The 25,224-nt window shown below is 32.5% G+C and overlaps 1 protein-coding gene across 1 annotated transcript; it reads right to left on the reverse strand.

Annotated features, from left to right (window-relative positions):
* Positions 1-516: 516 nt before the first annotated feature.
* LOC143227220 (uncharacterized) lies at positions 517-25,224 on the reverse strand. Its single transcript, XM_076458706.1, has 5 exons — positions 25,035-25,224; positions 9,173-9,247; positions 5,253-5,461; positions 3,242-3,468; positions 517-1,267 (listed from the first exon to the last, which is right to left on the reverse strand). The coding sequence occupies exons 1-5, from the start codon at positions 25,099-25,101 to the stop codon at positions 1,117-1,119; spliced, it is 729 nt and encodes a 242-aa protein (XP_076314821.1). The 5' UTR covers positions 25,102-25,224; the 3' UTR covers positions 517-1,116.

Consider the following 25,224-nt stretch of genomic DNA (forward strand, 5'->3'; position numbering starts at 1 on the left):
TTTATACTTTTAGCATATAATATTGTGTTAAAAAAAGTAAAATAACGCCCGCCCAGTAACATTCTAAGTTTTTATTTTAACCTGTAAAAAGTTACGTACATTATTAATGTAATACTAAATCAATATGACAGACAATGTTTTCATAATTTTGTTTTACTCTTTGTTTTAGCTATTGGTATCTTTAACTTATTGGAAGGTATCGTTATTACTTACTTAAATTATATAAATTAGTAAATGTTTCTAATGTTAGAAGTACAAAATTTCCACTAGAATTTTTATTTACTGAGCTTTAATTACATACTTTTTATTTCTATAAATTGTTTTTATGTGTTTAAGCACAAAATTACAAAGTGGATTATCCGTACTATCCTAACATGGGAACCGATTCATGGTTTCATTGTTATAAGCCCTCATCACGCTTATCGGTAACTTTTATTTTTGAGGGGAGGTCTCTTTCCGGAAAACTGAATTCTACTGTAATTATTATTAAGTCATATGTTTATTATGTGTTTACGTATAGATTCATTTATATGTGTGAGTTTATAACAAATAAAAGAACACTCTCGGTTTTCACTATTTGCTATAATTAAATATACGTAGTAACATACACACTCAGGCAAAACATGTATTTTTGAAATTAGCATTCAGATTAAACGAAAATAACGTGACAGGCAGAAAATACATGGATTTTTCTTTTTCAGAACTATTGCTTAGAATCATTTTATATTGTTTTCTTATTATCATATTATTGAGTTCCATTGGTTGTTTTTTTTATTTTCCTTTTATAAATTGACAGGTATTGATTTGTGCAGCCATCTACTAATATTGTATTACACTAAATATTAAGCAATTTAAAATAGAAAATGAACGTTAGAAAATGGAACTTATGTTTACTTTATATATATATACATATAATATATATACACATACACACATATATATATATATACTTAATTCTTGACTGTCTCTGTGAAATATTTCTCACGATGTCTACTGGTGCTCATCAATGGAAACAAACAAGCAACAGGATTCTGAGAAGACAGATCAGATATGCGTCACCACAACACTCACGCTTATATTACGACCATTGGTTCTGATTGTATACTACTCGAGTTTTTAAAAATTAGGAAAGAATTTTGGAGTTATTTTACACGTGCAGTGATGTGGGACAGCTACTGGTCCCCATTGTGGTCCTTCATTTGGAATACCTCGTCGCCGGTAATACATGTACATCCATCCAAGTCTTTCTATACACTCGCTCTCATACCTAAAAAAAAAAAAAAAAGAGAAATTACGGGTAAAAAAACCTATCCTGTGATAATATTTACATTTAGTAGATTATCCTGTGATAATATTTACATTTAGTAGATTATAGTATGAGTGTTATTTTAAAAGATTGTACACTAACATCGTTTATATAGGAGTTTCCAGCGGTATAAATATACTAGCAGCAAGAAGAAACTAGGGGTAACATACTCTCCAGGAAATAACAACACATAGTCTGATAACTATAAAAGATGGTTCAAAGGGTACAAGTAGAATGGTGTGAATATTAGCATATTATTCAGTGTCCAAAATAAAAAGTGTTATTAATGTTTCTTAAGAAAATCAACAATTATTTTATTCTAATTGGAATAGTTACTTCTTATTAATATAAGATATACATTTTGAAGAACCTATCACAAATTCGTTTCATTTTCTTACCGCCGGAAAGTTAGTTCTTCTTATCTGAAAACTGTTTTAGTGTGAACAGTGTATTGATTGTCATAAAATTCACGAGTCAATGTTTTACATTTGTGACAAAAAAAGTTAAAGTTATATGAGGCTTCTACTACCCATTATAATAACACTCAATTTTCGTATGTCCTGAAAATGCGCGCACAAATTACTGTATAAAGGCGAATGCGTGCGTACTTCAACTGATGTAAACAAAAGGCGGATGTAAATATGCTTTAGTAGACATTTTGTACAAGAACATACTAAAAGCTAATCAACTTATTTAAAAAGCTAAGTCGTAGAATAACATTATAAGGTTATTTATTGATTAAGTACGGTAAAGTTTAGTCGTAATTAAAGTGAAGCAAAAACCGTACACGAGTAACGGTGTTAATTTACCTCTTCACCGAGTATTGTAATACTTAATAAAGGCTAAATTAATGTTAGACCTAAAACAGATGGACCTGTACAATTTGGTGTCTGCAGTTAGAATTCTTTTTTATTGTTCTAAAAATCCTACATTTAAAGAAGTGCTTATGAAATAAAGATACTGATTTGACCACAAATGTTTTGCGGGTCTCTGCTAGTGTTGTAAGTGGTGTATGCCTGACAGACTGACCAAGTACTTGTTATATGCTCCAGGTGTTACGTAATTCAGAGTGTATTGTATAGGCAAAATACCCTTAAGAAACGTATTGGCAATCAACTCATTTATGTGACGATCTACACTTTTCAATAAATTCAGTATAAATGTATATATGTATATATGACTTTCGTAGATCGTAATATGTGGTTAGTTAAGAGAATGTCTAAACTTTGAAGTGCCTGATTGTACTTGGGTTATTCACTAGTTGCAAGAGTTTTAAGTTTGGCTGAAGAAAAACGTGTTTATGTTTTCATAAAGTTGCTGTTATTGTATTTTAACGCAAACCTACACAATGGGTTATATTCGTTCTGCCAATTGCGGGGAATTGAATCTCGGATTTTAGTGTTTCGGAAGCTTATCAATGACGTACCGTGAGAACGTTTTCAGATAAACAATGTATCTTTAAACGACACCAATAAATACAAATATGAAGAAACACAGTCCAGAAATATGGGACAATTATATTGTTTTGCATTATTACAAAGTTACTTAACTAAGAATGTAACTAGTGGATTTTTAGTTAGATAATAACAGATTTTTGTTAATGCTTTAAACTATTTAATGAATAGAATATTCGTGAATAAGAACTAGGTCGCTTGTAGTATTTACCACACGTAAATAAAAATATTTCAATCGGTAAGCTACGAATGTAACGAAGCTATTATTGGTTGATTTGTGGGTTTACTGGCACGTAAGTATTTATGGATATAACTTAATGTAACATTTATATCTTAGTGTGATAGAAACATAACATGAAACAATTTAACAAGAGAAGTAACAACATAACATAGTCATTAGTTCAATCGTTTTACTTTAACATAGGTTACAAAATTTGCTGATTAATAGATAACAAATACATCTCTAGTTGGCGTCACTTACAATGGCGATATTCCTCGGCAAGGACTATGTGCAGTCAAACATCTGAAAGAAAAAATATATTGGCCAAGATCTTCCTGTTGAATGACTTCTACAGGTTTGTTGTATACGTCGGTGGTAAGGTTAATCTGTAACCAAGTGGTCTCAGTGCCGCACGTTTCTTCTGATGGGTAGGTAGAAGATCTCTTGAACTGTTGATTAATTAGATTTTTCTTTTCTGACTGGCTAAACTGTAGAAACATTCAATTACACTTAGTATAAATCTTGTCGCCTTTTAACGACTTGCGTGTTATAAAGATAAGGGAAATTAAAGTAGCTCTTATAAGTAACGATGTAGTTTCGTCCAATCAAGGAGACATCTAGATTAATAACAAAAGCACGCCAGTTGTACAGCGAGATGTGTGCGGACTTACAACGCTAGAAACTGCGTTTCGATACCCGTAGTGGGCAGAGCACATATAGCCAATTTTGTAGGTTTGTGCTCAATTATAAATAAAAATAATAAAAAAAAATCCTGCACTGAATCACAAAAGAGTAAGGTCAAGGTATCTATTTAATTTTCTGTCATTTTTAATGCATTGAACCAAAGTCATATTTAAGTATTATTTATATTTGCAGAAAGTTTGGAATTTTGTAGAATTTAAATTATCTATGCGTTGAATCACGCTTGCCTTGAAAGCATGCTTACATTTCTTCCCATTAGTGTCAGAAGACAAAGTAGGTAAACAGTGTATTCTTTTTGAATAAGCCAACTTGAAGCTGCATGGTCATTGAAATAAGTTGATCGCTACTAGATAGCGAAAAGAAGCAAAATTCGAAACAATTTATCTTGCCTTAAACAAGGCAAAAGAAAATATGTCATCTATACGATGAAGTAAAATCGTTTGTACAGCAGCTCAACGCACGCAACATTGCTGGTAGAATCGCAAACTAGTTGCAGAGGACCATTCTCACATAAATACATCCAAAATGTACCCGTTAACAAGTTGTACATAGTCTTATAAACTGTGTACAAGATAATTCACAAACACAGCGCCTCTGTAAAAAAAAGAATAAATCCCACGTGCATAAACTGATCCCTAGATATATTTATTGTTGCTGTAGTATTTTTATATATAATAAATTTCATTTATTGTTGCTGCAAATATTTTATAATGAGAAATTCAAACTTCAGAAAATGCGCAATGAATTAATGGTGAGCTTTGGTTATTATAAGAAGGTACTGACGTTAACTATAAGCAACGACATTTCTGTACTGTACTCTATGGCATGGATGACAATAAGGTATGGCTATCGACAAGTCATAGGTCTGTAATATACCATGCTGAGTGAAACCAGTATTCATTCTGTACATTTGTTCTACGTACCCGTGAAGCTCGATTATACACCATAGACTTCCATATAATTGGATTGATTAAACACGGCCTTGATAATCGAATTCTACTAACAGTGCAGGGTTTATGGAAAGTTTTCAAGACTTATTATGGAAATTTTGTCTCCAAACCCATCACAGTCGTTGAATACAATAGAAATTACAGTGTTGAGTAATAATGTGTTATCACTGATATCAGAATGAGCAGACAGAGAGAATACTGCCCAAAGTAGTTTTTGTTGTTGTTTAGTGCAAAGTACATAACGGACAAGCTACGCTCTGTCCACCTCAGGAAATCGAATCCCGGATTTTAACGATGGAAATCCGTAAACCTATTGCTGACCCATTAAGGGACTCCGAAGTAGCACGAAAATCTGAGTATAGTTCTTACAAAAAAAACGATTATCTTTTCATATAGAAGAGATGAGTAAGTAACAAATATTAATCTATTTTAAAGCTATCAGAAAGGCAAGGTAAGACATACGGCTAATGAATCTGAATATCTCAGATACTCGACAAGTAGTTTAGGTGGACATTATACAAATTTTAACTTCTCAAGAAGTTTCTGATACATAAGATTTTTTTTTTCGTAAGGCACATAAGCATTAAAAACGAAGTCGTTCCTTAGCAGTGTGTTTTTACCTCATTTTTATTGTATCCATGAAAACTCCTATTTGGAATAAAATTAGGTTTTCTATTTCCCACCCACAGTCGATGCTCGTGAAGGGCTGGGTGTTCAACAACATAATCATAAAGTCCAGTTAATCTCTCTTTTAACAGTGCCATTTGTAGAGAAGAAAGGTGACTGGTAGCTTGTTGTTGAAAATCTCGGATAAGATCTTCTGTGTAAGCTGTAAAAATAAAACAAATCACACAAAACAAGAGACTCTAACGTTATTAAAAAACGAGTTGCAATGAACTTTATAAGTTCGAAATCTCAAAATGGTTGCCAACTAAGGTTGTGTCTAAACTGCGGATATTAAATGTAAACCCAAGTCAGGTTTCCAAATAATAAGTTTCATGCAAACTAACTGGCTGTAGAGCCTGACAACCTCATATTTTTATCTTACATTACAAAAGTTAAAATATTTTGTATTTTTAAATCCCACATTTATGCGAACTTAATTTCAATACTGATACTTTTCAACAAAAAGGTTTGTTTGTTGTTAAACACAAAGTTTCAGAATTAATTATCCGTACTTGCCTGTCAGGAATATCAAAACATGGATTTTAACGTAATAAGTTTTGAGATTTACCGCAAGCCACTAAGGGAATTACCTAAAGAACATGTAAGATACGCAATATGAAAAGCTTTGCAAATTTAGGATTTTTTTTATTTTCTCAGAAGAATGGTGTAAATTTCGTGCAAAGCTACATGAGGGCTATCTGCGCTAGTCGTCCGTATACTTCCGCAGAGAAAGACTAGAGAGAAGGCAGCTAATAGTCACCACCCACTGCTAACTCTTTCACCGACAAGAAGTTGGATTAATTCTCACATTATAACGCCCCCACGGCTGAAAGGGCGAGTATATTTGATGTATCTGGAATTCTAACCCGACACCCTCAGATTGCGAATCAAGAGCCATAACTCTCTGGTCATATCGGGTCTTTTCAGAAAAATGTTAATGTTTAGTGATTTTAAATTACTGAAATGAAGCAATGAATAATCTTACAGGAAAGCGAATGGATTAAACAAGTCGTTTGTTTTAGAGTTGCACGTGCAATTACACAAGGACTATCTGTATGTAACAGTCACTGATTTTGTACTGTTACATAAGGGATAACAGCACCCTGTTAACTCTTAGGCTATGCTGCTTGAATAGTTGGTTTTGACCTCAATTCTGTAAGGTGTCCTCGGCGTTAAAGTGCAGAGCGTGTTTTAGTGGTAAATGGATACGAGTGCTTAGAGTCTTCAGTTTCACAGTCCGGGTTTCCTAAAAATTAGGTCACGTCTGACCTTCATTTGGATTCCATCTGATATGCAGTGACTTAATACGTCAACAAACAACTGCATAAATGTTGTAACTTGAAGGAATGCAAAGAATGAATTGGCAAATTTAGGAATGAGATTATAGATAGAAGTGGTTGGAATGTAATAAATAGAGGATAATCAATATATATTTTTTCATACAACCAATGTCTGGAATAATTTGTGTTGTGTTGTTGTTTTTGCCAACTAAATCTTTTATTGATGGTTTACAATTAAACACCAACACTTATAGAGAGTTTTCTAAATGTAATAGTCACTGTAAGATAATTTTTTTTTTAGTTAGTAGAACCAGAAAAAGAAGGTACGTGACTTATAATTACATCATCCTCGGTAATGCCAATAAGAACCTTTTAACTCATTCCTCCCACACACACACAAGATATGAAAACTGACCATCTTTTCTTGTTAATGAAGGTTTTCTTGAAAAATATTGTTTGGAAGTATAAATAATACAAATTTAAATAAACATAATAAACATTTTCTGTTTGATAATTTTGAAGAACTTGATGGTTTAGTACTTGCTTTAATAATACAGTTGTTATTAAGTAGTTACATTTGTTTCCTCATGAAATCTGATACACAGGAATTTGAGGAAATGATTTATTATTGAACATAAGGTATTTGATATTGTTAAAAGGAATGCAAATATGCAAACCTATGATTTTTTACACTTTGCGTTATCAATTTGGTTTCTGAAATTAGTGATTCCAATATTTATTTATTTACTAATCCTGCAAAGGTATTTAATATTTGAAAAACACGTTGACCATACAGACGTGATAGGATTTGGAATAAGTTTTAGAGAGGTTTCTTGTTGTTTTTTTTCGGTAGCACAGGCTATCTATGTTCATATTTTACAGAATTCAGTTTTTTGTAAAGTTCACTTTGCTTTGTAACACTTGAAGTACATCTAGTAACAAAAAGAAAAAAAGCCAAAGTTCGCACACCCACTATGTTGCAAAAATTCAATATCTTTATCAGGATTATATTGATAATGCATTAGTTTTACATATAAAAGTGCCATTAAAAATCGCGTTTAATTACTTTTCAAATATTCTGAGGCAAATATATCGTTCTTAGCTATTATATAGTGAGAAATGTATAAAAATGTTTGAAGACACGAAGCATTACGTATCTAATCTCTTTCTCTCTTCATTTTTACTCATTGTTTGGTAGGATGTTATCATGGACTTAAAGAACTCATGTATCAAACAAACAAATAAGGACTATGATACTTAACTAATAGCAGTAAAACTGGTTATTCTCGTTACAGATCACGGTATTAATGAAAAGCGAAAGTCAAAAGTTATTTATGACGATTTCGTCACACACTAGATGAAAGACAATTTTCTTTATTTGGAAATAATACAAACTCGTCTTTAATGGGTAGAAAACATCAATAATTACTCTTTGTGGAGCCTCATTAAATGACCAAGAAGTTTTAATTTTTTAATGTGCATATATAGCTTCGATAGCGTCTGGTGTTTGTAAATGAAACGAAAATGTTTTATCAAATGTAATGCATATACATTTGTTTTTATTACGAGTAACCTAATGATGTATTAAATAAGGGTGATTATTTTATTGTATGTGAAGTTTGTGTTGCTTTTTATTGTTGTTGAACAAATACAAATTCCAATTTTAAAGCTGTGTTCGTATTTATATTATTGGTTTGTTTTATATTATTGGTTTTTTGAATTTTGTGTAAAGCCATCCCTAATTTAGCAGTGTGAGACAAGAGGGAAGGCGGCTAGTCATCACCACTCACCGCCAACTCTTGGGCTACTTTTTCATCAACGAATATTGAGATTAACCGTCACGTTATTATTGGAAATTTCAAACTTAACGACAGTTTATATGCGCATAAAGGGCAGATAATAAGTGCAACATGCGAGATAACCTCATTAGAGCCTTAATTTGCCACAGCATTAGTATACTTTTTGTAGCCTTGTGCTTAATGATGAACACAGAGAAGGAAATCGAAATTAGAAGTTTAAAGGTTCTTTTCATATAGAGCATATTTATCTTCCATTTGTACCAATTTCATATTTGTGAATTAATTACAATGTATCTTTATTTTAAAGTGATTTTTATCAAGATAAATAAATATAAACTTTGGTTTAAATGCTTTACTCTATCTTCTCTACATTGGATGCCTGGCCTGTCGTTGTCCGGTGTCGTGCCCTGACTATAAACTCGAAGACTTACAAGACGTGTCCCATTCAGTAGAAAAGTGCTTCACAAGTTGGGACCTAGATGCGTTAGAAGTGTGACGGTCATTTTCCATTATATTGCCCATCAGTTGAGGTAACCTTTCTATTGCTTTGCACAAAATTCTAAATCAAGCAAAAGCGTTGCACGCCCTTTCTATCACTATGAATGTACTGGCGTATTCACGTCTTATTACATAGACAATAAAAAGCATTACCTGACTAATAATGCTCTAAGTTAGTGACTACCAGAGTTTCGTTGCGTATGAGACTTAAAAGTGTATATTAAAATAAGCTATTAGATGCTGTTACGAAATAATTAGTTAATTTTTGTATATTTAATTTATGTAAATGAAGCTTACCTCGAATGATCAGTTTTAAAAGTCCGTTGTTACGGTAGAAATCCAGTGAGATGTCTCCCGTTTCCTGGGAAGTCGCTGTAACAAAAGCACATATCAGAAATACAAGTATTTTATAAGATTTCAAAGTAAAGTAAATAAATAGCTTACTGACAAACCAGTTTTTAATAATGGTTTTATGGTTAACTCATACACAATGCAGCTTTTAAAAATATTATTAAAAATATGATACACCATTTCTGGTGCAGCCTACAACTATTACTTTAATACTGAAGGAAATGTGATTCCGCCTTTTGCTAAATGTGGTTTTACATTTTCAATTTATCATTTAGCTTTTTTCTCAATATAATAATTCGAAATAGCTGTATGATCATGTATATTTCATTTTCTAAATGTATGTTGTTTTTAGACACTTAATGTATTAGATGTAACATTAGTGAAGAAAAAGATAAACCATTAAAATACATATCATAGTACATTACATTAATTCCCTAGAGAAAAAATGACCAGTGTCACTTTCGTTGTTAGAAACAAAAATACGAAACCTCCATAATCTGATTGCTTAGAAATATAGATCATTCGTCATCAGGAACAAACTTAGAAATGCGCTCGGATTATACGGTCTCATATTTATACTTAACTGTTTTATTAACATCACGAGTTTCGTTGTTACGAATACATAGCCTTTATTATCCTTCGTCACATCAAACATGCTCGCTCTTTAAGCTGGGGTGTTATAATGTGACGTTTAATCGCACTATTCGTTGGTAAAAGAGCAGCCCAGAAGTTGGTGGTGGCTGGTGATGACTAGCTACCTTCCCTCTAGTCTTACACTGCTAAATTAGGGACGGCTAGCGCAAATAGCCCTCGAGTAGCTTTGCGCGAAATTCAAAAACAAACAAACAAGCGTCAGTGTTAACAACATACTACAACTCGCGCTATTAAACACCTTTGAAAGATTTTTTTTTTCTCGTAACATAGTTTCTGAGTGATTGGAAAGTTGATTCACATATAAATAAGTTGATGAATCAACTGTGGTTTCCATTCTTTTTTCTCAAAACTTGTTGGGTAGTATTTGAAGAATTTACTTATTTATTATTTAATACATAACGACCGGCATGGCCACGTGGGTTAAAGCACTCGACTCATAATCCGAGGGTCACGGGTTCAAATCCCCATTGCACAAACATGCTCGCCCTTTCGTGCGTGGAGGCGTTAAAATGTGACGGTCAATCCCACTATTCCTTGGTAAAAGAGTAGCCTAAGAGTTGGCGGTGTGTGGTGATGACTAACTGTTTTCCCTCTAGTTTTACACTGCTAAATTAGATACGGCTAGCGCAGATAGCCCTCGAGTAGCTTTGCACGAAATTCTAAAAGGAAAAGAGGAAGTCATTTGATACATATAATTTTCGACGGACGTCAATAAGAAGAAACTCGAAACTTATTTTAAAGCAACATGTATTTGTGTATTTTTTTCTTATATCAAAGCTACATCAAATTGTTTGCTGAGTCCACCAAAGGGAATCGAACACCTGATTTTAGTGAAAACAACATAAAATGCATGATCGGTTTGCAAGACGTTCTACGGTTTGTTACACAGAGGATTAACTCGGTGGTATAATACATTGACTTTACATTAGAATAAAACTTTAGCTGTCATACAAAGGATTGCTAAGTCAATGTCTTTTTTTTACCTCTGAATATTTTTGCTAGTTTTTAGATCTTTTCACTTTTTCAACTTTGTAAAAATGTTTGAGTATGCTAAGCTTTCTTGATAAATTAATTCCTAGGGTTTTCTTTGCTTCTTAATAGGGCACATTACGAAACAAACATATAATCTTGCACTAAGTAGGGAACTCCTTACCACAAGATGATATGGGACTTTAGAGATGAAGTTTTAAAGGGAAAATTGAATTGAAAGAGTAAATATACAAAAGGAGCTGCATAAAAGTTTTAATAAAGTTAACCAGTAAAGTCATGCGAAGAAAACACTTCATTTTACTGAAAACAAGTGTTTGGTTAGTAAGAATATACAACATGCCCAACGTTACCACGTTTTTTTTAAGTACAGAAAACACGCACTAAAGGTTTAAGCTATAAGATATTAGCTTACCGACTACAACTAACTATGTTTATCATCATTATACCATTTATAAGAATAAAAATAACTTGTTTACACAGTTTGTAACAATATGTAAAGTAACGCGACTGCGCTTGTTACATCATATTAAATGGTAAATCTGCACACGTTGATTTGTCGTAACCCAGTTTCCCGTCCTTACTGAATAAAAGTTCTATACAGTCAGTAGGTTAAAACTCATATATTATTTTGTAAAGTCCTCAAAAGAATGAATATAATATAATATATGAGTTCAAATGATCTTTCTTTTTGGTTATTATATTTACACAGAATATATTAAAAGCTCAAAACTTATGACAGTATCTAAAATGTTCTTAACATTGGTTACATCATTTCAGTGTTTTTTATTGAATTTAAGTGTAAATCTATGTATCTAATAAAAACCACATATTGAAGTACTATTAACATTGTTTTGTAGGGTCTAAATAAACTAATTGCTATTATAAATAATCAATTTGAAAAACAAGTTTTTGATTTTACCGTTCACTGGAGAAAGATGATTAATATATTTTGTTTGGTAATTTTACCAGGCGTAGAATAAAGACTAGTTATAAATAGGAACATGTCAGCAAAACATAAAAACATATTGAAAGGCTTTTCGTAATATAGAGACTACATAGTTTCGCATGTTAAATATATACTAAAAATAAATAATATAAAAACAAACAGTGAAGTGAGCTCACATGAATAATTAAGTTATTTTAAAAAAGAAAATGTTCGAGTGAGGTATATTAGTGCCTGTAAAAATCCGCAGAGCAGGTTTTGTAAACAATTCCTTCAGGAGCAATTTTTGTTTGTTTCGGAGCGAAACAAACATTGGGCTATATGTTGTGTCCACCGTGGAGAATCAAATTGTCGTAGTTTAGCGTTGTAAGTCTGTAAACTTATCGCTGTCCCACTGGGAGACATTTAGGCGGGAAATAAATAGAGCTGTAAAGAACTCAGGTTGGTATTTAGTATTGGTGTTAATTCGTAAATCAATAAGCGATCATTGACCAGAAAGAAGTTCATGGTTTGATAATAACGTGATTGCTACTTAGAAATTATAAATATACTAATAGGATGAGGATTATTTTTTATGTTGATTCAAAATGGTAAAATGATATAAAATTGACCAGTGGTGTTCAAAATTTTCATTAATTTCATAGTTCATAGGCTCATTTTATCTACGTAGTTGAGTTAAGCAATCACCACGAGTATACATGTGGAGGATTTATAAAAAGTAAAAAAATACTAGTTCTTTAAAGATAAGACATTTTAAAGTTTTTACTATACTGTGTTTCTCTGAAGAAGAGAGTGACAAGCAGTGGCGTATTTAGATAGGGGCTAGAGGGGGCTAGAGGGGCTCAACCTCAGGGCACACAGTCTTAATGGGACCCGTTGGTAATTTCATTCTATGTAAAATTACATGAGATGTAGGGCCCACAAAAATTAGTAGCCCCTGGGCCAACACAGTCTTAAATCCGCCACTGGTGACAATAATTAACAGAACTTTAAAGCCATGCAATATTTTTAGTTAGTATTATCAGATAATTACATATTATTGTTTTAAAACATTGTGAAGGAAAACCATTCTGTTTGAAATTGTTTAGTTAAAAATGTAATTTTGAACACATGTTATAAACTCTGGTATAAAAGAGAAAAAATGAGAGTATAGGCTAAAAGAAGCTTTCTTTCGACAAACAGATGTTTTAAACTGGTTATTTATGGGATTAACTTAAATGTATAGAAATAATAAATTATCTTCATGTTTATTTTGTAGTGTTTTGCGCAAAACATAACAAAGCACGTTTCATAACGTGCTTCCTGGAAGGAGTTTGATTGAATCTCGTGAGAGGACTGTCTAATCACATTTTAGACATAAAAAACAGGTTGTGAAAGAAACGGTCCCAGCAATGCTTCCTAACCACGTCATTGTTATGTTTTTTTTTTTAAGTATTAAAAGATGGAAATGAAGCAATTGCCCCTTAAGACTGATTTAAATAACTATTTAAAGTATACTTAAAGCCACTGTGGGGATCGTTGATGTTAACAAACATATTGATTAGGCACACTTGAGCGGTTCTTTCGAAAGTTTGTTAAAAGCAATCTGGTGTTCAAATTGGCCAGTATATAGAAATAAGCATTATGAATTTGAATTTTTCTTCCTTTTATTAAACTGTTGCCACTAAGAATTAAACATTGAACACAAATATTAGAGTACACTGTACTAAATTTCAGGAGTAAATTGTATTTATCAACTTTAGATATTTATTTTAGAATTAAGCACAAGGCTGCACAATGGACTATCTGTGCTTTGCCAACCAAAGGTATCGAAATCCATTTTATAGCTATGTGAGTCCGCAAACACACCGTTGTGCCACCTGTGGGCAAACTTTACATAATACTGTAAGTTAGACTAAATGATGTTGTTGTTTTTGAATTAAGTACAAAGCTACACAATGGGCTATCTGTGCTCTGCCCACCATGGGTATCGAAACTCGGTTTTTAGCGTTGTAAGTCCGCAGACATACCGCTGCGCCAGTGGGAGGCCTAGACTAAATGAAGATTAAAAGAAGTAAAACTGTTTTGAAGAGACATTATAGGAGATGATTCAGCATTTTCTTATATCTATTATTGTACATAGGAGATCTACTTTGTGTTATGTTATTATGTTTAGTCCGAGGGTAGGACGACGGTAAATAGTAATCTCTCACAGATTATTTCTAATTAAACTATTTATTAGCATGTATTAAACTATTTTACTGTTTGCTTGTTTTTCATATCTTGTTTGATATTACTTATGTATAGTATTGAACACGGCCCGGCATGGCCGAGTGGTTAAGGTACTCGACTCGTAATCTGACGGTCGCGGTCTCGAATTCCTGTCGCACCGAACATGCTGGCATTTTCAGCCGTGGGGGCGTTATAATCTGATGGTCAATCCCACTCTTCATTAGTAAAAGAGTAGGCCAAAGGTTGGCGATGGGTAATGATGACTAGCTGTTTACACTGACTACACTGCATAGTTAGGGACAGCTAGTGCAGGTAAACCTCGAGTTGCTTTGAGCGAAATTAAATCAAACAAACATAGTGTTTCAACAGCACATGTGTAATTTAATGGTTAACCCTTTTTATTTTCATTTGATAACAAAAGAACTATGAACGACATTAACATAAAACAGAGTTATTGTTATTCAATAACATCCCAGAGTTCACCTGATAGAGGCTTGATCATCGAGATTGTTTTGATCCACTGAGAATTGCCTGAGCTAATCAGAAAGGAACTTAATAAACAAGAAGAGTAAACAAAAGAGAAGATAGGATAATGTTATATATATGTTGATAGTTTGTTGAAAAAATAATATTTGGGGTGAATGTTACACAATAATGATTTCATAAAAAATTAACTTAACTACTCAACGAATAAACAAGTCTTTACAATTAATTTGTTATTTTCAACATCTAAAATGAAAATGTATTACTGCAAAATTTACTGAACGTATTTTACAAAGTAAGAAGAGCCTTATGGAAGAGTATGCCATCTATTTTGAACACAGTATATTTCCAAAGCACTTAAAATATGTACACGTTAGTCTCTTTATATATATATATATACATGTATTTTGTGACTTTGTGAATACTTCGTTTATATCAAAATTAAGGTTTTGGTGTAATCTATTCTAACACTAATGGATATGCATATAGAATAGAGGTATATTTGTAGCTTTGAAACAGTCGAAATAAGAAACCAAGTTTTCACTTATTATTTACATTTTTTACCAACGAATAGTGGAATTGACCGTCATATTGTAACGTTCCCACGGCTGAAAGGGCGAGCATGTTTGGCGCGACAGGGATGCGAACCCGCGACCCTCCGATGAGGAGTCGCATGCCTTAACACGCTTGGCCATTCCGGGCTCGTGGTAATAAGAGCTTGAGATGTTGGTATGTTTCCGCCACGGACAAGTAAACAAATATAAAGACACAATATGTTTTAAATTATATTAAATGGCGTTGAAAAGACATAGGACCACTAATGGTTTTCATAAGGAGGGTTCATATCTGAGGTTTAACCCCCTGGAACACTATTCAGAGTATAGATTCTGAAACGGTGGGGCATGAAAAATGTACACAAAAACAGTACTTCTACTTGATATGTATATGTTCTGGTAGGATTTTAATGTATATGAAGCGCACATCACCAAACAGTGAAACTATTGTTTATAGAGCAACATTTGATAAAGCGCACATCACCAAACAGTGAAACTATTGTTTATACAGCAACATTTGATAAAGCGCAGATCACCAAACAGTGAAACTATTGTTTATGGAGTAATATTTGATAATGCGCACGTCACCAAACAGTGAAACTATTGTTTGTGGAGTAACATTTGATAAAGCACATATCACCAAACAGTGAAACTATTTTTTATGAAGCAACATTTGATAAAGCGCACATCACCAAACAGTGAAACTATTGTTTATAAAGTAACATTTGATTGAGCGCACATCACCAAACAGTGAAACTATAGTTTATGGTGCAACATTTGATACAGTATTTAAAGTTTACTTAAAGTTGTTTTTCACTAAATTAAGATACTCTGTGATTATAAAAGTATCTAGTCGTAACGTCAAGATCTTTTGTTGTTGTTGCATTATGTAGTAATGTTTGGTATATATTCGCAAAGTATGGATTTGACGTGTGAGTGGGAGGAAATGAACAGTGTAGAAAATGTGTTCTATCTTATTAAATCAAATACCAACTTCTAGTAACACTCGCTGAGCTTAAAACGTATGAAAAGCGACACATGACGGAACTTTCGTTTTCTCTAAAATCTAACTTATACAAAATAAATAATATTATTGCGTTACTTGATTTACGTATGATGTGTATTTTAGGAACATATTTCTAAAAAAAAATTATATTAGAATGGATATACTTGAATACTTAGATTTAAGAACGTAGCAAATGATTAAGTGTATTGACTGCTAGAATGATTTAATACAATGACATCGATGAAATAAAAAAGTCTAAATAAAACAAACGTATCTATTTTGGGGGCTCTCTCATAACTTGTAAAGGATAACAGCTTTACGGTCACTCACAATGTTAAATGAACCTTTTTTGCTTTTTTACTCGACACAGTAATCTCACACTACACAGGTGATATGTTACCCAGGAAATAACGAGATTACGCTGCGTTTAACAGGAAAAGATAAAAAAAAGGCATATTTACAATCGCGTATTGCACAGTTTGGAACCGGTTGGATCATAAATATAAATTAACCAGTAAAATAATAAACGAAATAAAACATGGACTCATTTCTTTTGATTAGATTCAATGATAGACATTTCTAATTCAGTTAATGTGTTCACTGAGATTTGTCATTCAGCAAATAAGTATCTTTATGCAAGGTAATATATGTAAATTACGGTCTCATACATTTTAAACTGTTTTAATAGTTACGGGCACGAAAACCTTGTTATCATAAGTCGAATTATGAAACGGAACATTTAAGAGATTATGCTGTGAGAGACTCAAGGTTTCCTTTTAAAACTACTACAAACAACTTATCTTCTTAATCTTTACTAATAATCAACTGCCGAACATATTCGACAACTACATTTATGATTTTACTTAAGCAGTGTGTTAAATGTTCGTTTAGATACATTTAACGGGGTGATAGAGACAGCAAAATAAATTGATCCAGGCTTTTCAGTGTTAATAGTTTTCTTTAGTTTGATGAACCCTGCGGCGTTTAAAAAAACAGACCAAGATTTAAAAGGTCTAGTGATTATTTCGTGGCTCTTTTATCAAATCTTTCAAGCTTACGTATTTATGTCCATCTTTTAAATTTATTTCTACTTATTGCTCTTCAATTTGTCTACCTAAGTTCCTATTTAATTCCACATTTGAACTTCTGTGTTTTGCTTATTTACAGAACAGTTGTGATAACACTTAGGTATAGAAGACAGCCAAACATTAAAACTTGACATTTCGTTTGATGTTTTAATAAACATCCAATAAAGGAAATCAAATTGTTTGGTGAGTGAGTTAACCATAGAAAATTCTGATCTTAAATTTCTTCGAATCAGAAATTAAAGCAATTTCCGTATTCTATAAACTTTAGATCGCTCTAAAGCATCCTAGCAATCATATAGAACATACTATGGTGAAGAAAATGTTTTCTCTGATTTGATGGCCACCTCTCCACTATATCCTGGGGAAGAAGGATCTCCTATTGCTCTACTTTTTTATGTAAGACGTATCGTAATAAAACTCCTACACTTTTCGTTCACGAGCAGAACCATCTCTGCCACAAACTAATAATTCTTCTTATTGCGGGATCGACTTCACTCCTATCTTCTGTGCTCAACAAAGGTCGTGGATGTTATATCTTACCCAGTGTTTCTCAGACATCACTGGTTGATTTCTTGAAATTGGACGAAGTGTACCTACCAAAAGCTAAACGTTAAGTGGTTCAAACTGTTTATAATAGCTACGAAAGGTTGAAATATCTCTAGACTAATTGATTAACACGATACTAGCAACGTCACTAGTTGGTCTGAGTCTGAGTTTGTTAGTATTTCTAGCTTTCATTCCATTACTTGGAATTATATTTTACCTTCTGTTTGCCTATCTTTCTTTTATTTTATTTCATGTGGTTATGTAATTCCCATTTTACCATTATTATTTTTACTATTCAATTAACACTTTTCTCTCACTATTATTCAATCTGAATAAAAATAATATAGTGTATGAATATCATATATTTACAGTCAATTAGTTTATCTTTAGGTAATTATTAAATTTAGATAATTATGTTTAGGCCCAATTGAAAACAAAGACAGAAATAAAAGAATAAAGGCGTCAGAAATATTTCATTTATTATTGAAAAGAAATTTTATATTTTCAAGTTTCAAGCCAAAGAAAATGGCAAATATTTATATTCCAGCATATGTTTACTAAAAATACTACAATATGAATTTTAGAATTCCTATGGCTCATATATATTCAATTTATGCTGTTGTACAGCATATTTCATGACTTCTGACTTCTACAACCACTGCCCTTTAGTGATGAATTCAGTAATTATAAACTGGAGAAATTCATTTTATTAGCATATAAATTAAAGACAACTTCTCAAGAACTACAGTAATTACTGTATGTATAAGCTTCAAATTTGTACTTGTTTTACACTTAAAGGAATTTTGTATTAAAATTTACATTTCTCTGCTTTCACACCACCCACAAGCCTTGAATATTAGTAATTCATTAAACTATATTGTAGCTAATTTCTAAATAACGTATGTTGATAATAATAAGGAAACACTGTTGCTGTTTGCTTTTACTATTGAGTGCATGTACATATTAAAGTGATTGGAATGTTTAACATGAATCATACCCACTGGCTAACCGGATAGTGATAGTTTAATATGTTTATCTAAAGACTGTTTTTCTCATCACCAAAGTTCTTCATCTTCCAGTGTGTAACAGATTGTCAGCTTGCTATTATTTATTTTTTCTTTTATATATTTTTAAACAACCAATTAAATATTATTTACTCCCAAGGAATGACGGTCTGACTCATTTCTTCGATTGTAGATTTCGCTTTGAGATAAATGTTTACACTTAAGAATGAACCGGATGAATAAACTATATTGGAGTTTGTTTGGTGATTTTTGCAGTTTAATTAATACCCGTAAATGCTTAGAATTGTTAATCAGATTTCCCTTATCAATAAAATGGTAAATGTTACTAAGAAACTACACTGAAAGAGCACTATTACTATACTTGTGGTATGAAAGTATATTACACACACTTCTTAATCTTTAATGATAAGCAAAAATAGTGCGCAGTCCTCAGTTATTGGGATATGCAATTGTAATATGTAGTCCCCAGTTATCGAGATATGCAATTGTAATACGTAGTCCCCAGTTATCGAGATATGCAAATATACTATACTCTCTTTAATTTCCGTGAATGCAAATATAGTACACAGTTTTTGGGATATATAAATGCATATTTCATTTGTCGGTTCTCTGCGTATGCCTGTATATAGATTTTTCAGTTCTCCACGATATGTTTATATACTACACAGCTTCTAGTTCACAAATACACGCTGCTATAGTACACATTACTTAGTTCTAGGGGATAGGTTAGTAAACTACAATATTTTCTGTCCTTGTAGTTTTTTATACATCAATTTACAGTAGAACTAACACATTTTTAATGATTCATAAAAAAAATTTGTCGAACTTCTGTTTCAATATACAAATACACAAACAGGATGTTTTTGAGTAATATATGAAAATATATCCGATGAGCGCTTTTAGTTTTAGGAATATACCACTAAACAACAAGTACAGCTCACTTATTTTCAAGTATATATATACGCACACACAAACATAGGTGAATAAAACCCCCTTCATTTAAAGAATATGCAAACATACTAGCATAACTTCTGTAATGTCCGAGATATGCAATATATGAGCAAAATTTCTTGTTCGAGATTATATCAATGTGATAGTAAAAACCTTCTTTTCCTTTGAAGTTTACTTAAATGCTAATAAAGTTCAAGTAATATTGCGATTCTTTCAATTGATCAATATAATTCCCCCACTTTGTGTTTACTTTAATATATCACATTTGTAGGAGTGATTATATTATATTGAAATGGATTTTGAATATGCAACTCACAAGAAACGTGACAAATATGTTTCAGAATTAAATGTTGACATTGTTTGGGCTTTCATAGTTGATCTATTTTCTTTTTTCTCACGAAGTGTACCTAACAGCCTTTTCAGATGAAAATATTCATACACTCAAGTCATAAAGATGTCTGCAGAGTTGGAATTTATAGTTTTTACTTTGAAGCATTTCTTGTATTTAATGGCATTGAAAAGAAATATGGATAAATCAAATACCACTGAACCACCTATAAAAAAAAACTCGCAAAAAGTCTTACCACAACTGTGCTAAACAAAATGCATTGTCATGTAATAGGTGACAATTCACGAAAACAACGATTATTGGCAAAAGCCACACATGTGCCCTAGTCATTATAATGAAGAAACCAGGCTCCAGTTACGACTCCTGTTCAACATACCTTAAGCAGCAGGAGAATGAAACGAGTATTCACACTTCTCCATAAGAGGTCATGCCGGTTAAGTCGATGGATGTAGTTCCTATGGATTGTTGAAGAGGATACTGGGAACCGCCATATTACAAACTAGATGGGTTATTGAAAGCAGAAAAGGGAGTACTGTAGTGTGAACATGACAACTTTACAATGGAAACTGTGTTACATGGTTGTTGTAAAGATGCATTATTATCAGATAGAACATAATCGGACATGACGACATGAATTGTAACGACCCGATGATGCTGCAAAGAGTTTTAATATAAAACAGTCAACCCTCTATATTCCTTCACTTGAGTAATTGTCACTAGATGAATTATTAACTCATGCTCATCTGTAGTGGAAAATGGGTATAAAAATATGGATATGTAAACTATCGACGAACCCTTAAATATTGTTTAATCCAGATTAAGAAAAAACCTAAACATAATGTTTCAGATTTTTCTTCAATGTTTTACTCCTGCTTGCTGATCCTCGAGAGAAAATATAAGTTGATTATATTAGATTTGTAAAGTGTTAATTCAGTAAAAACATCAGTAAGGTATATTGAACATGAATTAGTTTGTTTTCCCATTAGATTCTTCTTTGCGTAGTATTCAGTAATATATAGTTTTGTTTATTTTAACTTCGAATGTGTGAAATAATTATTCACTAATGATTGCTTTGTGGTCAAATTCAATATAACTGTCGTTTGGATATTGTTTGTTTCAAGAAAAACATGTTATGTATAATCTTTCAAAATGACAGACTTGCTGACTTACAAAAATAAAGGAACTGGTCTTTCGAGATAAATTAAACCGACAGTAAGAAAGAATGCCAAATTTCAGGAAGAAACAAAAGGCAACTAAGCCTTCAAAGTAGAAACTTAAGATATTTACCCTACGAAAAGAGTCGCAAACTAACCCTAAAGAAAGAAAAACAAGCTAGTATTTTAAGAAGAAATATATGTTAATTCCTGAGAAAACAACATTACAAATGCTGGCAAATAGAATTCATTGACGGAAGAAATATCTTCGTTTTAAATTACAGAATAATTTTATGTCAATCAAAGATATATCCGTACATCTCGAATACACGTTCATTCAATAAGTATAAGAAAATCTCAGTTTAAAATTATACAGTTTTTTGGAAGTTGGCACTGTAAACAATTGTTTGTTTGTTTATTAACAGGAAAAAAAAAACTCCGATTGCAAGACCTAGCCAATTTACAGAATAGGCCCGGCATGATCAGATGGTTAAGGTACTCGACTCATAATCCGAGGATCGCGGGTTCGAATCACCGTCACATTAATATGCCCGCCCTTTCAGCCGTGGGGACGTAATAATGTGACGGTCAATCCTACTATTCGTTGATAAAAGAGTAGCCCAAGAGTTTGCGGTGGGTGGTGCTGACTAACTGCCTTCCCTCTAGTCTTACACTGCTATACCAGAGACGGCTAGCACAGATAGCCCTCGTGTAGCTTTGCGCGAAATTAAAAACAAACCAAACCAAACTTATAGAATAAGTAAAGTTTTGTATAATATACGGCCTGAAATGATCAGATCGTTAGGACGCTTTACTCACAATCTGACGGATGCGGGTTCGAGTTTCCCCGTCCCACCAAACATGCTCATCCTTTCAGCTGTAGAGCGTTATAATGCTATGGTAAATCTCATTATTCATTGGTTAAAAGAGTAGTCCAAGAGTTGATGGCTACCTCCCTTTCCTATAGCCTTTCACTGTTAAATTAGGAATGGCTAGTGCAGATAGCTCTCGAGAAACTTTTCGCGAAATTTAGAACAAACAAATAGAATAATTGTTTTTCTCTGTGGCTGTATGGTAAGTTAATTTCACAGTAGTTATGTAAGTTGAAATAAAGAGTAGTTTGTGTTGTAACACCCATACACCCTTTTTCGAAGATTATCCCATTATGCCGTAGAGCTCGTGTTTCGTTATAATAAGCAAAAAAAAAAACAAAGCTGTCACCTAACCAAAGAGTAAGGTGTGTCTTAATGATACATGAAAACAGTTTCAACCTTAAGTTCCATTATGATGAAGGTGCACTTCGAGTCTGGATACAATATGAAAATTGATTTTAGGATGCAAAAGGATATTGTCACGTATATGTTGAGTGAGTAACGCTAAAATACGAGGCAGCGTTTAACTTGAAGTTTCTGGTTAATGATACGTGATTGAGTAATAATCATTTTTGTATCTTTAGTTAAAATGTTGTATTGGTTTTGGTATCCTAGATTCTGAATTTAGCTTTCAACCATGAACAGAGTTTTATGTCCTTGATCTGTTGTTGACAAGTTTTGAAATAAGGTACAGAAGGTCTACTTAACAAAATCGAACACAATTATCAATAAAGCGATATAATTGATTCTGAATATTAATTTATTGTTGAAAACTATTAACAACAGTATATTTACTCCTCACTGTATATACACATCTCACTGCACAACTTTAAACATTCATGTGTCTTTTGGAAAGTAAAACTACTTTAAAAGTGTGTTTTTATTGCTTTTGTTCCTAATATTTGTTGAGAAATGACATAAAAGTACATCCCTGTATCACATACACACATAAATCTAAAATATGTTTATCAAGTGCATTTGAGAACACTGTTTTTAGCCCATACCGTGTATTATTGAGATAAAGCACACAAATTTAAATATTTATGTGATTATGACTGATATTTGTAAAAAAACACACAACAAATTGTGTTGTAGGTTTGTACACAACAAAGAATTTACATCGAACTTGATTTGGTTTGTTTTGAATTTCGCGCAAGGTTACAGAAAGGCTATCTGCGCTATCCGTCCCTAATTTAACAGTATAAGACTAGAAGGAAGGACGTACGTGTTTGACGTGACTGGTATTATATAGAACTATTGTGAGTAGAATTTTCATATGCTGTATGATGGAAAACTCTTATAATATCTTTGAGGTCAAGGTCATTCTACTAAAACGTGTTTGTTTACGTTTTTGTCTCTGGCTGAATTTCATTGTATTTCACACATTCATTGAGGATCTAGAACATTTCTGAGGATCGTTTTAAATTGGCCCGGCATGGTCAGGAGGTTAGTGCGTCCGACTCGCAACGTGAGGATCGTGCAGTCGAATCTTCGTCACACCATAAATGTTCGCACTCTCAGCCGTGGAGGCGTTATCAAGTGACGGTCAATCCCACTATTCGTTGGTAAAAGAGTCGCCCAAGAGTTGGCAGTAGGCGGTGATGAACAGCTGCCTTCCCTCTAGTCTTGCACTGTTAAAGTAGGGACGGCTAGCGCAGATAACATTAGATAACTTTGTGCGAATTTCAAAAATAAACAATCATTTTAAATTCCCAAAATATATTATTAAAATTTTCAAACGCAAAATGGTTGTGATTTTTTATTATCACAAGAGTTTCTGATGTATATAATATTCAGGATGTTATAAGTAATAAGTAAACTGTGCTGATATAAGATTTGAAATCTTTAGAATCGGAACAATATAAACGAATTTCTTCCATTAACGATGTCAAATGATTATACATATATTTTTATATACACATAAAGTGTTAGGTATATGTCTATATTAAAATCAGAATATAGCAAGAATTTAATTTTGAGATTATTTTAAACCTGTTATTTTTATGTTATATGAAACATGCAATTACAACTGGCTAATGACTATTGCTGACTTACACTATTTATAAGTATTATAAACTTAAAGATTTACAAAATTTTGCATATCTTGCTAAAAGAAACAAACAATTAGAATAAACATGTATTTAAAATTAAATATTATTAATAAAAACAAACGCAAACCTCTCATCAAAGTAATTCAATCCGATAATGTAAAGTTATGTTGATGAAACGTAATTGTTCTGTAACTTTTTAATAAATGTCTTATGAGAATTTTTTATTGTGATTGTTGATTGATACAAATAGAAAAATATTGTCAGGTATACCTTACCATTAAACAGAACTTCTGGAGGATTTGTAGTTTAGTATAAATAATAGTGTCCGATACTATTAGTTATTATTCTATTTCACACACTTCTGGCTATGTCCATATTAATAAAATAGACACTTCTGGTTACACTTACTACATCAGTAATAATAGCACGTAAAAATACGAATATCATTAGGGAAGTAGCCAGCCAGATTATCAATAAAGTGAACATTAAGACAAATTAATAGGTACCCAGCCAGTAAGGTAGACAAAGAGATGGAAAACCAGACAAACAAGTTGACAAACAGATAGTAAAGTAAACATCTAGGCAAAACTTAGGACAACCATCCACAAGATGAACATGAAAATGATAATGTTGATACTAAGACAGTAATGCAGTGAGCTGGATGTACAAATAAATAGATTGTCATTTAAATAATAAAATGGACAACCATACAGGTAAGTAGATGGATATTTGCACAAAGTACACACTAAAATTCTACATTGTTTGTGCACAATAAAGGGTATGTAAGCCAGTATAGGTGACTTTGTTTTGTACTAGCTTCATTAAGTCGTTATAAAAACGATGGTTACTACTTAGGTTTATCGTAATGGTAAAATATTAATTTAGCGTACCATGAATTACAATAAGTAAAATATACAAAGACTAGATATACCTGTATTGTCAAACAACCCGAATAATGTCAGGATGATGGCATAGATTATTTGCTGTCGGAAATACATGATCAAAGCACTTCTCCTCAGTAAACAGTGGAAAGTATGTTGTTCCAGTCGGCCTTCAAGAAGCTATGTGCACCTTTTCCACCCACTTCCTCTTTCTTCCTTGCTTCACCGCTGCTCGGTGGT

The sequence above is a fragment of the Tachypleus tridentatus genome, chromosome 9, assembly GCF_004210375.1.
Source record: "Tachypleus tridentatus isolate NWPU-2018 chromosome 9, ASM421037v1, whole genome shotgun sequence".
NCBI classification, from domain to species: Eukaryota; Metazoa; Arthropoda; class Merostomata; order Xiphosura; family Limulidae; genus Tachypleus; species Tachypleus tridentatus.

Excerpts from the sequence above, each read along its gene's own strand:
- LOC143227220 (XM_076458706.1), bottom strand. The coding sequence starts at position 25,101 with ATGTATTTCCGACAGCAAATAATCTATGCCATCATCCTGACATTATTC. Across the intron at positions 3,469-5,252 it reads ATGGATACAATAAAAATGAG|TTTAGCCAGTCAGAAAAGAA; the intron begins GTAAAAACACAC and ends ATGTTTCTACAG. Across the intron at positions 1,268-3,241 it reads TGCCGAGGAATATCGCCATT|GTATGAGAGCGAGTGTATAG; the intron begins GTAAGTGACGCC and ends TTTTTTTTTTAG.